At 40.7% G+C, this 15,733-nt stretch overlaps 2 protein-coding genes across 11 annotated transcripts; one reads left to right on the forward strand and one right to left on the reverse strand.

Moving 5' to 3' along the window:
- The first annotated feature begins 1,430 nt into the window (after nucleotides 1–1,430).
- Nucleotides 1,431–12,101, forward strand: LOC103711383 (glucosamine 6-phosphate N-acetyltransferase 1-like). 10 transcript variants are annotated; one of them, XM_039121229.1, is made up of 5 exons: nucleotides 1,432–2,046; nucleotides 6,867–7,039; nucleotides 8,109–8,209; nucleotides 9,709–10,430; nucleotides 11,474–12,101. In XM_039121229.1, the coding sequence occupies exon 1, from the start codon at nucleotides 1,506–1,508 to the stop codon at nucleotides 2,001–2,003; it is 498 nt and encodes a 165-aa protein (XP_038977157.1). In that variant the 5' UTR covers nucleotides 1,432–1,505; the 3' UTR covers nucleotides 2,004–2,046; nucleotides 6,867–7,039; nucleotides 8,109–8,209; nucleotides 9,709–10,430; nucleotides 11,474–12,101. The 10 variants fall into 10 exon arrangements, with proteins under 10 accessions (XP_038977152.1, XP_038977157.1, XP_038977151.1 ...); XM_039121223.1 differs by adding an exon at nucleotides 10,589–10,649 and having other exon boundaries at nucleotides 6,867–10,430; XM_039121225.1 differs by having other exon boundaries at nucleotides 6,867–8,209.
- Nucleotides 12,102–12,336: 235 nt separating this feature from the next.
- On the reverse strand, nucleotides 12,337–15,276 carry LOC120107780 (transcription factor bHLH130-like). Its single transcript, XM_039121233.1, has 7 exons — nucleotides 14,105–15,276; nucleotides 13,759–13,778; nucleotides 13,321–13,664; nucleotides 13,076–13,246; nucleotides 12,909–12,974; nucleotides 12,740–12,808; nucleotides 12,337–12,654 (listed from the first exon to the last, which is right to left on the reverse strand). The coding sequence occupies exons 1-7, from the start codon at nucleotides 14,728–14,730 to the stop codon at nucleotides 12,580–12,582; spliced, it is 1,371 nt and encodes a 456-aa protein (XP_038977161.1). The 5' UTR covers nucleotides 14,731–15,276; the 3' UTR covers nucleotides 12,337–12,579.
- Between the last annotated feature and the right edge of the window lie 457 nt (nucleotides 15,277–15,733).

A 15,733-nucleotide genomic window follows, 5' to 3' on the forward strand; every position in this document is an offset into this window, starting at 1 on the left:
AAGTGTTCTCTGTACACAATTAAGTATTCTCTGCATATACATGAATCTTCTTTTTCTTTCCTTTTCTTCTATTTTTTTCTTTTCTTTTCTTTTCTTTTTTCTTTTTTTCTTCTTTTCTTTTTTCTTTTTCTTTTTCTTTCCTTCTCTTCTTTTTCTTTCCTTTTTCTTCTTCTTTTTTTCTTTTCTTTTTTTCTTTTTTTTCCTTTTCTTCTTTTCCTTTTCTTTTTCTTCTTTTTCTTTCCTTTCTTTCCTTTTTCTTCTTTTTCTTTCCTTTTCTTCCTTTTTCTTTTCTTTTTTTTCCTTTTCTTCTTTTTCTTTCCTTTTTTTTCTTCTTCTTTCCTTTTCTTCTTTTTCTTTCCTTTTTTCTTTTTCTTTCCCTCTCTTCTTTCTCTTTCCTTTTTTCTCTTCTTTTTCTTTTTTTTCTCTTCTTTCTTTCTTCTTCTTTCTTCTCCTCCCGCAAGCCGGCGCCACCGGAAGGGGGCCGGGGGAGAGGGCCCGGCCATGGCGGCCGCAGAAGGGGGCCGCAGGAGAGGGCCCGGCCGTGGCGGCTTTATTTATTTATTTATAATTATTTTATTTTATTATAGAATATATTATTTATTTATTTATTTATTTATTTTATTTGTTCATTTATATTTATTGATTTATTTATTTATGCATTTATTTATTTTTCTTTTCTTTCTTTTTTCTTTTCTTTTCTTCTTTTTCTTTCCTTTTCTTTCCTTTTCTTTTCTTTTTCTCCTCTTCTTCCCTTCTTCTTCTTTCTTCTCCTCCCGCGAGCCGGCGGCACCGGAGGGGGGCCGGGCTGTGGCGGCCGTTGGAGGGGGCCGCGGGAGGGGGCGGGGCCGCCGGCGGTGGCGAGTCGGGGCCGACGGCAGCCGCGGGAGGGAGCTCGGACGGGGGCGGGCCATGGGAGGGGGCTCGGGAGGGAAGAGGCCGCGAGAGGGGGCGAGGGAGGGGGCGAGCAGGGGCCGGCGACGGCCGCAGGAGGGAGCTCGGGCAGAGGCGAGTTGTGGTCGGCGGCGGCCGGGCCTTCTTCTTCTTCTTTTTCTTCTGAGAACGGGAGATTAGGAAGGGAAAGGGCACGGGAGGTGGCGGGGCCGCGAGATGGGGCTCGGTAGGGAGCGAGACGGCGCCGGTGGCGGCCGCGGGAGGGAGCTCGGGCGGGGACGGGCCGTGGTCGGTGGCGGCTGCCCCTGTTTCTTCTTCTTCTTCTGGGAATGGGAGATCAAAAGGGGCAGGGGCATTTTAATATTCTTAGGGGGCGTTTTCGTCTCATAATAAAATATTGAAATATGGCTGGATTGATTGTTAAACAACCAGTCAACAGGAATTAAATGTTAAAGACCGGTCAATAAATGTACCGGTGATTAATTACCCCCATTTTTTTTTACCTCAGACATACCGAGGTAAAATAGGTTGATAAATCTTCTCCACCTCCCATTGGGACTTCCAAGGCCTTGAAAGCAGTCATCGGGTCACTTGCACCCCGGAAGCAGCGGAGAATGGAGAGCAGAACGCCACCGGCGGCGGCCGATGCCGGGTGCGGCAGAGGAGACGATGATCTCCTCCCCATCCGGCGGCTGGAGATCTCGGACAACTCCAAGGGCTTCGTCGAACTCCTCGCCCAGCTCAGCCACTGTCCCCCTCTCTCCGACGCCGACTTCCGCGCCCGCTTCGCTGACATCGCCGCCCTCGGGGACGACCACGTCATCTGCGTCGTGGAGGATCTCCGCGCCGGCCGGATCGTGGCCACCGGCAGCGTCTTCATCGAGAGGAAGTTCCTCCGGGGCTGCGGTATGGTCGGCCACATCGAGGACGTCGTCGTCGACGCCGCCATACGCGGCCGCCGCCTCGGCCAGCGGGTGGTCCGGTACCTCGTGGAGCACGCCAGGGCCGCCGGTTGCTACAAGGTCATCCTCGATTGCGATCCGGATCTGAGGGCGTTCTATGAGAAGTGCGGCTTCTCGGAGAAGAGCGTCCAGATGGCGCTCTACTTTTGATACGGAGGAGCCTAGGGTTTTCCTCCTTTAATTTTATTCTGTGGTAACTTCTTTTATTTCCTCGTAAATTTTTTGTTGGTGGATTGGCAATTTTTTCTATGTATCTTGTTAATTTTCTTCTCCAATGGATGGATTTGTCTTTCTGATTCTAAATTCTTGGATTATGCCCTAGAGCAGAATTATTTACATATTGATAGGTATCAATGTTGCATGATTTCATTCTATACAGGCTGAACTGAAAACTCCTGATAGCGCAGCCTACACTTAATTATTGTTTTTACAAGGGAGGTAGTTGATCTATCTGTGATTAATCTCAAAGATATGAAATTTGATGTTACCGTTGGTTCATTTCCATCAAGATACATGTTTAGAGATGAGCCCAAGGGCTAAAATTAGGCTACAAAACCGTTGGGTAGCCCTCTCCCAACCATGATCAACGGGAGGCTGTGGATACAACCTACAACTGTACCAGGAAATCTCGTGCGTCCATCATGCTATTACAATGACATTACCGTGCCCACGCACAACTATCAAGTCCTATACACTCTCCATCTGTGCAATGCACCTCTATATATAAGTTGCATTTTCTAAATATTGATATATCACACATAATGTGACTCAATCACATGACCTCCTCTGAAGAGCATGATACCAACCTTGGAGTCAAGCTCTGGTTGGTGCTACCGTTGGTATCTTGATATGTTTGCACTCTATTTTCTAAGTTAAAATACAATTTTAAAGGTTTGTCAACTGGATTAAAGATTTTTTTGGGCTTTATTTGTTAGAATTTTTTATTATTGACAGAATTAGATGAGATAGGGGAAGACATTGAAGATTGCTTGGCTAAAGGAAGTTGTGGCTTTAGTCCAACATAAACTTACCAATTTAGCCATGAAATCCTACATTTATGAAGTTGCCAGAAAGTAGAACTACATCTGTTGATATAAAAGAAACATGCGTGAAATACTGTAGAATGTCATAAGAGATTTGATGTCACACATTTGAGGTGCTTGTTGAAATTCTGTATAAGGATCTGATTGCCGCTGAAATGGCACGTGCCATGCCAAAGAAAAAAAAACAAGAAGAAGAAGAAGAAAAAGGACTTGAGAGCCCCTTTATCAAACTCCTTTGGCCCAGTTCCACTGTTTTATGAGCAGTGTATGTGGAACCAGAGTAGTCAGATGAGTTTCATTAGGTTTCTATAAATATCATTATATTTCCCCCCAAATTAAGCTGACTTTGAGGAGCCCAAATATGTGGTGAGGGTATTGGCTAGTTATTTTATACTAGTGCCTTGATATTCCTGGGCTTAGTAGTATGCTGTGGAAAAATTGGAAAAAATGAAGAGGGAGAGAGAAGAGAAAGCTCCGTTGGTCAACTTTATTTAACTTTATTTCACCCTCCTGATAAAATAAAGTGAACCACATTAGCCTACTTTTTGGATGTTGAGAAATTGAAGTTATCATGACATTTTGTGCTCTTCTCCTGCTGGTTAAACTACTAATCATCCCCTAACTAGCAGAACTAGCATCCAATTAGGGCCTAGAAATTGCTGAAATAGGATAGAGTAATGTGGATCTCAATTCTAACAACCTCTGTAAGTGGGTCTATACATTTTTTTGCTTATTTGCTGGTTGGTTTCTTTGGCGGGTTTCTTACCATGTACAAATGGAAAAGTTCTATACAGAGGTTAAAGAATCCTAGTTGTTTTGTGAACTTGTTGCTAGAAGGGCTATGCTAAAATATTTCAGGTAACATTGCAATAAGGGAATTAAGAGGGTGGGCCTTGACGATGGTAAGATTCCTCCATTAAAATCTGGGTGTTACGGGTTAGAAATATGGAAAAGAACTCTCTGCATGCAGGGATAAGGCTGCGTACATCTGACCCTCCCAGATCTTGCAGCAGGAGCCTCATGCACTGGAATATCCTTTTTTTAACGGCCATAAGGAAAATCCCTTAATTGGCTATCTTAAATTTCAGGTCTGCCCAGTTACCTGTAGTGATCAATGACGCTCTTCACGATGATATCCAGGAAGTGGAAGGACCTTAGACGAGAATGTTCACGCTCCCCTCTTGTTCTAATTTTTGTAGTGGCTCTGCTTTCTTGAATGTTTATGAAAGGTTCAAAATCATCAATATACATCCTGATCTTTCTTGTTCTAATGTTGCTAGAGATGATGCTTTGCTTAATCATTCGCAGTTTGATGATGACAAGATAGTGTACAGGAAAATACTTGTCAAACACCAAAAGATTCTGGTAAAGATGGTGCTCCTTGCTTCTTCTTTTTTTTGTCTCTTGACAAACTAACTTGACTAAAGGTTCTGGTGAGGATTGGGATAACTAATGATAGTTTGAAAGTCATGTTGAAATTCTGATTTATGAGGTTGATATCTTCCTGCTTGGACACTGGATTTTCCTTTGAAAGTTGAAATCAGATTGAATCAATTTGGTTTGTTCGATGCCATAATTAATATATTCAAGTGCAAGGTGGTGACAATATGATATGAGCTTTTGGTGAAGGATAGCTTAAGCAATGTAATTTGCACTTATATCTCCTTTGACAGATCAAGAATGCCGAAGGGGTTGCAAGGAAATATTGAATAATAATAAGCAAAATTTTGGGAGGAAATGAATTGGAGGAAGGCTATGCACCTTTGGGTTGAAGTATGCTTCAAGAAAAGACGGCAGCAATCTGGTCAGGTTTGTGATTACCTGAGGATATGAAACATGGACCAGTTGTGTGCTTTGCAATTGTGCTGTTGATTGTTGTGCTCTTTGGAGGACAATTGATGGAGTGAGTGGCAAAAGGTAAGCTTTAGGTGCTAAACCTAATGATAAGTTTCTTACATCACTTCCATAAATGAATGAAGAAATACTGATTGATGTTCGGGTATTAAAAACTGGCATTAGTTTGATGTTGAAAAAGGTAATATGTATTTCAGGAGTGATAAATAATTGCATATATCTTTCCCATGATTTGTTTCTTATTGTATACATATTGGCTGATAGAGATGCAGTGGTGGTTGTTACTAGAAAAAGATTGGTTATAGTGCCTTAATATAGTCTTAAAGATTTTAAAATTTGAGCTGAGATAAAAGGCTTTAGGAAATGGGGACAAAATAGAGCATAGAACAAGTGGTGGTAAAGGTGCTCTAAACTAATATTTTGGCAATAGTGCAAGTAGGCATATAAGAAAAAGACTTGGGACTGCTTCAGGATATTTCAAAAATGTGGAGAAAAGTAGACTGCAGAATTCTCACTTTTCTTGAAACAGGAAAGGGCTAATGGTTGGCCAATAAATGTTTACACGGAGCAAAATGGGGAAATTTTTTTAAAAAAGTTGTCCTGTCCTTCGAAACAAAACATAAGCGGTATTAGATATGGCAGACTGGTGGAAATGGGTCAATCACATTCAACAATCTTGTGGACATATCTAGTAAAATGACTTCCTTAAGGAGTGTGAAGTATTCAGTACTTTAGAAAGAACGAAGGAATTTAAGGTGCAAATCATCAATCTGTACAAAACTATCTAGGAACTATCCCATTTCAATGCCCAAATGGATGCAACCAAGGGGAAGAGGGGAAGAGAATTTCATACTGTTGCTTTTAGGCTGTGGTTAATATTAGTGGTCTTTTAATTGGGTCTTGGCAAGAATTTTCCGTGGTTCTTTAAGTCCCACCCCCTTTTTTCTTTTTTGCTATACCGGACAATTTGTACAATTCTAGTATGAATACATCCACAAATGTCAAATACAACAGGTCATGAAGCGTCGGAGGCAGCTCTCCCTCACCAGTCTAAAGAACACCTTAGAGTGATTTGTCACAAAGAAAACCACTCAGTCTGTAGCTTTATTGGCCTCCCTGTAGACATGCCTTTCCCTGATAATGCCACCACTAGCCATACCCCAGATGTTCCGAAGCAGGAGGTGGTGTCCCTCAGCTTTTCTAGGACACCCGGAGATCCAACCAATTTCTGTGGCAGAGTCACCCTCAAGCAGAATGGCATTGGCCCTCAGCTTACGCCGAACACGACAAAAACCAGCCCAAGCTGCCCTCAGCTCCGTCCCAGAGACTGAGATGTCGAAGATTGGGCTCCCTCCGGCTGCCACGACTCTAGAATCTGGGCCTTCTGATCACAAAATTTGCACCACCCCCTACCCTTTAGTCTAGTTGAAAGTTATTGGAATGGGTCATTTTCCTCATGGCTCTTTTCACTTTTTGGCTTTTTGGTGATCTGCTTGGGCAGCCCTTAAATTTTCTTGTGATACATTTTTTTGGCTCTCTTGCACGTCTAAATACTTGATTGGCTAAGGTTCTGCTTATCAGAGTCTTGCAAAAATGGAATAGCTAGACTGCTGAGTTACACCTGAATTTCTGATCTGGCCTTGAAAGATACAATGTATACATTTCAGTATTCAGTACAAGGTAACAAATTATCCTCAACTTTATTAACTTTATCTGCATCTTCATACTGCCATGATGACAATAGATAAACAGAGTCTCTGGAACTTGGTTCGTCTACAAAAGCTTTTCTCAATCGCACTCTTTCTAAAACTTGTGGGTCAGTATTCCTACTGATTACCAAGATTGAAGTTGAATATCGAGCGTCGCCCCAAGCATCATCATCTTGTGGTCCTTGCAGCATAAGACACTGTTAACTGACACGTGCATGGCATCCGTATGGAAAATTATTTTGCCAGATTTCATATCCTTTATATTTTCAAGTGCTAACTACAATAGTTGATCATAACTAAAGAATCTACACTATAGCCATTGTTATATACGAACTTTCAACTATCCTCAAAATTACTTTCTTCAAACTTTCTTCGCACTTCTCAATCCGATGCTTTGTCTGATGCAGCTGATGCTAGTGCTGGATGATATCCGATATTTGCTAGCACAAAAGTGAAAGCTGATGCTGGCGTGGATGCCACAAGTTGTTGTGCTTGCCAATGTGCTCTTGTGAAGCTTCTTTGATGCACCCCAGGACTCGTTTAGGCTGGGAACCCTCGTGCTTTTCTAAATATTGCATGTGTAGGTTTCAATTGGATCATTACATGCTTCCTTTAGTGGATTGCATTATATAAGGCTGTTCACCACTTACCTGTAGCTTTCTGTTTTGGGTGTTTCTGGTCCCAGGCCACTCATGGCTCTTGTCTATGGTGAAAAGATGGTGCCAACTCTTGAGCTGGACTACCCTCTTGCCCGTTGTGTTCCAGCATATCAATTTTCTTTTTGCCATATTAGATGTTCTTATATTTCACGTTAGCAGTTTGAATTTTTTATACATACAAGGAACTATGATATCTGAATGTGCAGTGCTCTTTGAGATTTCTTTCTTTTCTTTCCTGAGAAATCCAACCTATCTTAAATTCTCACTTCTTTTCACTTATTTGTAAATTCTACAGTCAGTATGTGATATCTTTTTACAAGTTATATTTATAGAAAAGCTTTTACTTCAAATCCTTCTTGTTGGTGTACATGATCAAGAGTTCTCTGGGCCACCTCTGAAGATTTTGTTGAGGTGGCTGTACACTCATCAACGGACCAATACAGCTTGAAAAAGGTTTTTTTATCAAACTCCATTTTTCCCAAATACCGACTGTTCCTTTATCTATTCTTCTTGAAATATCAAGATTAGGTGGCTCTTCTTAATATGACATGCCATTGGCTGGTTTGGTTTTTCAGTGCATGTGCTCATCAATGTTCAAACTAGGGAACCTGCTAATTATTTGTATATTCTCCAAATCTTTTCCTTTGGACTTTGATCTTCACCATTTTAAAGAACTCCGGAATATTAATCTAGCAGAGCTATGATAGCTTCCTCCAATTGACTTAAGATGTGAGATCACAAGATCGTGAGTCCAGATTGTGGTGGGGGCATATCAATTGTGTAAGGTGCATTGCATCGAAATTTATACAATGCTGGAATCACATTTACCCTTGTTCTGACAGTATTTGAATCAATCTCTCATCTAAATGTTTCAGAGAGTTGAATCTAGTTTTATTTATTTATTTATTTATACTATAGAAGAAATTTATAAATGTGTCTTGAGAAGTTAAAACAGCTTGCATGAAACGTGCTTTTGTTTCTACCTTCCAGAGTTAGGTACCAAGACCAGCCATCAGACTGGTTGTCCTTTACAAACTTGTTCTCCATGGTGAAATCGGCGAGGCATTCTGTTTTCTGATGATCCAAAAAAGGTACAGTCCGTTAAAACCTTTGCTCTGTGGGAATCATTTTTGTGATGGATTTGTGGGGATTTTGGTCAAAGGAGTCCCTGGAAGTCTTATGCCGCTTTGTTTCTGCCAACGTTTCAATTATGCTGATGTACTCTGGTGATGCTTCTCTATGAAAATATTATATACTGTTATTATGTAAATAAAAGGCTTATTCATACATTCAAGTTTAAATAGATTTTCTTGAAGAATATGGTAAGAGTATAACACATGTCGCATAAATGCCGCATAAATGCTGTCATTCTAGTCATAACACATGGCTGTTATAGCAGAGCGGCAGATCAAGTAGGAGAGGGGGGGATGTACCACAAAAAAGAAGGGAAAAGAAAAAAAAGTAGGAGGGGGGGCCACGGCCTCTTATAGGTTCTTAAGTGCACCCTCCTTGGACTCCATTGAAAATCCTACCTAATTTGGTACAATGCATATCCTCTAATAGATGAGTCTCACTGATTTCAACTTGGATTTTTTAGGAATTTGAAAAGGATCTGAACTTTTAATAAATGCTATATGATTTGCTATTATAGCATAGGTTCTATTTATTCTGGAAACCTCGGGGTAGAGATTTGAGACTTTAATGTTCACGCATGGATTGTTCTCTTAATTTTGAATCATCTCTTTGGACTTTCAATAATGATGCATTTCCATAAGATCTTAACAGCAATTCATGTTTTATTGTTCTTTAATATTGTTTGTAACTTTATCTCTTTTGACCCTTTTTGTATTGTACATTTTAAGTTAAAAGAGTTACTTTTTTTTGAGGGAATAAGAGGGGAAAAATCCCATCGGAGTTTTTATTAGAAGAACAATAGAGTTAGAATTAGTGTTTCCCTATTGTCATTGATGTCTGGTTTTGAGCTCTTAATTTTCCCCAAAACATCTTCAATGAAATCAGGAGGGAAGTTCCACCATTTAGTTTCGAAAGCTAAGTCATTGATATTGAAAGCAAAGTAAAAAATAAATAAAATATTTCCAATAAGATTACCCTTCTTATATTTTTTTTTTTGTATTCTCACTATTCATTTCTTGTTAGTGATTGAATATTCTAGGATTCATCACCTCCTCTCTTTCTCTGTGATCTTTTTTTTAAAAAAAAGTTCTTAGTTATTTAGATTATATTGTAATAAATTTGACTAATATATTTTCTACAAATATTGGTCAAGCACAATTTCAACATATATTTTTTATTAATAATTTTTTGTAGTCTTTATACTGGCCCTTTTAAGGAAAAAAATCTGGATCGGCTCTTGTATTTATGCTAAATAACAACTTTTATTTAAATGCTGTTATAAATGCCTATATGTATATATATAGACACATATGTGACGCCAGTGGTCCAAGCAACTGTTATGATGGTCTTTATATCATTACGATGGCTTTTATATCTTAAAACATGGTTTCTGATAGCTTCCTTTCTTTCTTTCTTTTACCTTTATTTTTCTAAATGATAATGTTCTCTTACCTAGTTGCTAATTAAAAGAAAGCCTTTCTGCACTCTACCCAAAAAAAAAGGCCTTTCTGCACTCAAAAGGGTGAATCTGCTCAAGCGAAGATGAGGCAATGACTCCACGCTACAGAGGAGCTACTCAACAACCGTTCAGTTTGTGAGAAATTTTTTTTCTCAGTATTTGTGGAAACCATGCTTGAGTATATAATATCTGAAAAAATAATCTTTACATATTTAGTTGGTCAGAAAAAAAGGCACATTTTAAGTAGCTTATGTTTGGAACATCTATATTTTTAGAAAAGTTAGATTAAATAACTGTTATACTTTAATAGAGAGAAAAATTTTATCTTATTCTATCTAAAAACTTAAATTTTTTTTTGAAAAAACTATTCTAATTTTCAGACGATAAAATTAGACTTTTTTATATTTCATATGATTTTTTTATAAAATATAAAAAAATTATTTCTATAAAAAAATATTTTTCCATCTTTCTTCCTTAAAAATTCTAGGCAAATATAAAATATTTTTTTTATTTACTATATTTTTCCCATCCTCTGGGAACCATATTTTTAAATAGCCAATATTCAAAAGGGGTGTGATGGTTGTGGGGAGCTTTGCCTTTAGGTGCGGTGGGCAGGCACCAAGCCCAAAGGCGATCTGCTGTTAGCTTTTTCCTCTTTCTGATCTGCCACAAGTGTGATACCGAGTGGCCACCATCTTGACGGCAGGAGCTTTATCCAGGTGCGTCAGATGACGGTGATGGATGTCATTTTTAATCTCTACCGTTCAATCAATTCTGATATTTAGAGCATGCTGACGTTCCTGACATCTATGCAGTTATAACGTATGGTAGAGATTTTTTTCCTCCCCGTTATAAAGATCTTAAACCTTTATGTTAGGTGTTAAAATCGGCACGAGACACATAAAAAGACAAGCATCTACTAACTACATCTACATCAGGTACATTTGAGTCCCAAATGGACAGCCTCATGCCCCTACTTTCCCAGCTAAGCTATTCTAATGATAAATTAATGCCCCTCTTTCTTCCCCCCGGGTTCTAGCCTGTCTCAGGTATCTCATAGTGCCCCCAAAAAAAAAAAGAAGTATAGAAGAATTGTGATTCTCACTTTGATATGCAAGTACCTGGAATTCTAGTGTTCGAATGATAATCTGATATATATAGGCTAATATATAATAATTGATATCAAAATATTTTAACCTATATAGTAAAAATAAGTTAACTATTATAAAAATAAGAATTTTTTGCATGAATATTCTTCTAAAAATTCAAATTTATGTGAATATTCTCTTAAAAATTATATTTATTTCTGTGCCCTCATAAAATACTGTTTTTGCACAAATACTCCTAATATAACGGTTAATAAAAATCATATATATTTTAATTAAAAATAAAATAAAATTTTAGATTACTTTTGTGTCCTTCATCGCGATCATCTTATGTATTTTTCTTTTACACATTTATCATTAAAGATATTTTGGTCATTTTAATTTGAAACAATTAATTTTTTAACGGTGTTAGATGGCGTGGTACATATGCAAAAATAAGAATAAAAAAAATGGTAGAATAGTATTATATATGCAAATATCAATTTGGGCAGGATATTTATGTAAAATTCGATATTTATGTAAAAAAACTTTAAAAATAATTTACAATATAATTTTAAAAATAAAAAAAATATAATTAATACTGTGATACTGGATCAGTTAATTTATTCTGGATAAAATAATTAAGTGCTGATATTTTATATGTATGCTCCGTGCAGGTGAATGCGAGATGATGAAATCTGTGACTTCCAACCCTTTTGTTTTGATGCTGCTAATCCAACCAGCAGAGTGAAAGGTGCGTCCGTATCCCGTTCTGGGCACGCGCCGACTCCCTTGAAAAGGATAAAAAAGAAGTCTTATCCTCAAGCACGACCGACTCCTGGCTCCAGCCATATCTGATCAAGGAAACGTGAGCGGGACCACCGGACCCGTCTCATCCAACGGTCACGATGCACGTTGACGCCAAGACCGGCTTCCACGCTACGGCGGGGTGGCGGACCTGAAGGGGATCGTCCCTGCAACGTGGCCGTCACGTCCACCAATGAGGGGATCCCTCCTTTTCTAAAGGGTATCGTGATCCGTGAGTTGGACACAGCTTCTCCTATCCCCAAATCTCCCATCCCATTATTCCTATCCTCTCCTTTTCCCCCATCTAATTGCATCCTGGGAGATGGATGGGAGAAAGAAAAAGGAAACCTTGCCTCACGAAAAGTTTTGAATGTGATCATTTTAGCAGCATGAGTCACACACGGCTACTTATTGGTTTAAGTTGTCAATATAATGTCCTATAAAATTCGAGAAGCCAACGGTTAATCACTTCATATATGGTAATGACTGTTTATGATTCATGGAGGGGTCATGCTGCTATCTTAATCTTTTATAGCCAACTTTTGGATTGTAACTCAAAGGCATTATAGAGTTTAGAGACATTGGTATATTCTAGGCCATTTTTGGCAAGATGACAAGGATGTCTCCCTCTGTTCACTGTTTAAAACCTGCCTCTATTTGCTGAAGGTAGCACTTGAAAACCTGTGGCCCTAAATTCTCAGGAAGACTACAGATTTGTTCCCTTTGGTCATCCTTGAAGTAAATTTAGCAAACTCCTTTGTGGAGTGGATGAGATATAATTAATTAGAGCAAAGTGAAAATACATACAAAACGGCAGCTATATGACTTTCTAATAGTGATAGCTATACATTTCCCTCCTCCTCCTTGTCTGCTTCATTTGGGGCCTTCTCCCACTGGTAGAAAGTTCATCCCTAATGAGACATCTCTGGTTCTAAGATCACCTCCTCCACCATCTTCGCTTTTCTATACGCTAGGTTCACACAGCCGGGTTCGGGCATGGCTTCTGCTTGCTCGCAGAACAGGTGCAGCTCGCACGGGTCTCCGATAGGGTCTTCAAATAACAAAGAACCATGGAAATTAAAAATAAGTATGTTTTATAGTTGAGGTTAATTAAACGGGTTCCAAAAGATCGATACCTTGACTTGTGTCTGGAGTTCTTTGATGTAGTCGACTGCCAAATCTAACATGTCAGCAGTGTTGGTTTGCTGCGAATCCAAAACAATAATTAGAGAGTTCTTTTTCTTTCTTTTTTTGGAGAAATAGTTTCAAGAAAGTGTTACTGTTTCATTGGAAGCGTGGCAATACCTTATCCATGTTAGGCACAAGCTCTTGTAGTTTCCTCATTCTTTCACTAATTCTAGTCCTTCTCACCTGATAAAACCAATGAGTGAGTATATGTAATTAGATGCTCCTAGGTTCAATCACCAAGCTTACTAATGGAGAAACAAACGAGAAATTAAGAGAGCAATTACCCTCTCGGCAATGCTTCGTGGGTGAGTGGCGCAACCCCGTTTGGCTCGGATCTTGCAAGGAACAGCATCCTGGAACTGTATAAATTTTTCGATTGCAGCCATCTCCGACGAGGTCTTTGGCAAGCTAAAATGATGGGTGAGACCCGATGCATGGCTCCTGATATCTCCATTCTGCCAAGCAAGCAAAGAGATGCACTTAGAGAAAGAAGCCGGTCTAAAGGGCAGGGGTGATCAAGAAGAGATACCTGAGGGTTTGATGGGTTGAGACCCGCGGTCATCTTCCCCTCGGCCTCTCTGGCTCTTTTAAGCCCCGAGTAGTTATCGGAAAGCAGAGGGGAGTCATCCCAGGAGGCAGCCGGAAAGCCCGGCATGTAACACCGGCCGCCGCCATTGCCGACTCCCAAGTTACCATCTTCTGGGCTACGTCCCCCCATGCACTCGCTCCCTATCTCAGAGATCTGAGACATGAGCCCGGCCGAGGAGTTTTGCCTTGAAGAGAAGCTTATCTGACCCTTTGGAGGATTTGTGCCATCCCCCATGGAGCCATTCCCATTGCTGAAACCCGTGATGCCTCTCATCATCGCATAGCCTATAAAACCATAGAAATTTAGCCTACTTTCATCCGAAAACTTCGTAGCAAAAATTTATCATTACAACAAAAGACAGAAAAGAGAGTTCAGAACTCTTATTAGCTAAGCCATAACTGCACCAAAAAAAAGGGACAAGAGAAATGCTAAACTTAAAAAAATGCCCCTTTATTTACCAAAAAAAAAAAAAAATTGCCCCTTTTCCCCTCCTTGTCTTCTTAGCGTCATTTGTTTAGGCAAAACAGGATGAAATTTTAGCTACCGTACTTATTCCAAAAAGCAGAAACTTTTCCAAAATTTCCGATTTTGCATCTTGTGACACAGGTTAAATTGCACGGATAAATGTGAAATTTTTCCATATATACACTGTTACAGAAGCTAGTCCAATAAATAAGCAACAGTTCTATGGAGAAGAACAAGGGAGAGAGTTACCATTTTCTACATCGAAGCGTGAGAAAAGCCCGCGGGGGAGCTACTGTGCCGAATGAGATTGAAGCAGTTCCCGCCATCGCCGCCAACGGCGGCTCCGGCAGCGGTCTTCATCTGCTCCGCCTCCATGGCCATCGAACTCACTACACGGTACGAGCTCTCGACCGGGCTGGGGCTCGGCAATTGCTGCTGCTGCTGCGAGTGATACAGCAGCTGGGAAGCAGAGAACCCGCCGCTCTGCTGGCCCGCGAGCTCCTCCGCCCCGCCGTGCTCCATCGTCGCGGATGCCGCCGCCGGAGGCGCCGGCGGGGCGAACTGGGGGCTCCTCTGTCCGCCGCCGGCGGAGGCCGGTTTGTTCCGGATCTCGTCCCTGGGATCCGGCGCCAGGAAGCGGGCGAACATGGCCTCCGTCTGGAGGCTCGAGGGTCTCGCCGGGAGGAAGTCCTCGCACACCTCCCCAAGCAGCGAGCTCGGAGCCGATCGGTACCGGAGCAAGCCGGAACTCATCTGCTGCTGCTGCTGCTGCTGGCCGTGCAGGATATCGGATTCCTCTTTCGTGTGGTTGAAAGGCGCCGTTGCCGCTAGGTACGGAACTTTCAGATCCTTCTCCGCCGCCGTCGGAGGAGATCCGAACATCATCCTTTGCTCTCCTCCTTCTCTGCCTCCCCTCCTCTCCACCGGATCGGGCCGGGAGACCCCTGTCCGACCCTTTTTATCCTCTTCTTCTCCTCCTAGAACTCGTCCGCCTCAGAAAGCAAGCAGAGTTTTAATTTTTGTAGGTTTTCCGGAGAGATCTTGAGCTGCAGCTCTTCAAACCCAAACTATTGAAATCAAAACCAGATCAACACAACAGCAGAAGCTCCAGTTCAACTGACCCTCTTCGCCATTAGCCGAGCTTAAACCTTCCAAGCTTCGATTTTTAACCGAAATTCGCCCGTTTCTCCCCGCTCAAACACCAAAAACCGATCGGAAACAAAGAAAAAAAAAAAGCACGAAATCTTCTAAAAAAGCTATGAAAAGAACCCGAGAAAGTGGTTTCTTTCACGCCTCTCCCCCTCCTCCAAGCCTCTGCATTACTCCACTCACCATCACTATCGACCCGAGCGAGCGGTCCTCCTCGACCTCTCTAAACTCCCCCTTTTTAATTGTTTTCTCCCGACTTCGCTCCCCCAAGCACCGAAACCAAGGAAGCGGTTTTCGGCTTTTTATATCCAAGGAAAAAAAGGGAGATAGAGAAATGCCAGAGCGTCGCCAATGAGCGAGTCGCAGACGCGAGCATTCCCACTTCTCCCCCCGCATGTCGGCTGATACATATCGACGAATGACAAAACTATCCCTACAACTCTCCGATACTTCCGAAAATGCCACTCCATGGCTAACTTTTATTGATTATGCAAAACAATTTCGCATAGTATATCTTTCTTAATATAAATATAACTGAAACTAATAGTTGTTCAATCCGTCAAGCATTATCAAGAAATTATAATTAAAAAAAAACAGCAAGATGGGTTCAAATCAACTCTAGTAATAGGAAAAATGCTTTGGTGCAAATAAGCTTATGAGTTGCCTTAACAAAAGAAAGATTGTGAATTATAATTTTGTTGAGAAGAAGAGAAAAAAACTCCAATCAAAATTGATGGAA

Source organism: Phoenix dactylifera, unplaced genomic scaffold (genome assembly GCF_009389715.1).
Source record: "Phoenix dactylifera cultivar Barhee BC4 unplaced genomic scaffold, palm_55x_up_171113_PBpolish2nd_filt_p 001015F, whole genome shotgun sequence".
Classification (NCBI taxonomy): domain Eukaryota; kingdom Viridiplantae; phylum Streptophyta; class Magnoliopsida; order Arecales; family Arecaceae; genus Phoenix; species Phoenix dactylifera.

Excerpts from the sequence above, each read along its gene's own strand:
- LOC103711383 (XM_039121224.1), top strand. The coding sequence starts at position 1,506 with ATGGAGAGCAGAACGCCACCGGCGGCGGCCGATGCCGGGTGCGGCAGA.
- LOC120107780 (XM_039121233.1), bottom strand. The coding sequence starts at position 14,730 with ATGATGTTCGGATCTCCTCCGACGGCGGCGGAGAAGGATCTGAAAGTT. Across the intron at positions 13,665-13,758 it reads TTATGGCTTAGCTAATAAGA|GCTATGCGATGATGAGAGGC; the intron begins GTTCTGAACTCT and ends ATGGTTTTATAG. Across the intron at positions 12,975-13,075 it reads CACGAAGCATTGCCGAGAGG|GTGAGAAGGACTAGAATTAG; the intron begins GTAATTGCTCTC and ends TGGTTTTATCAG.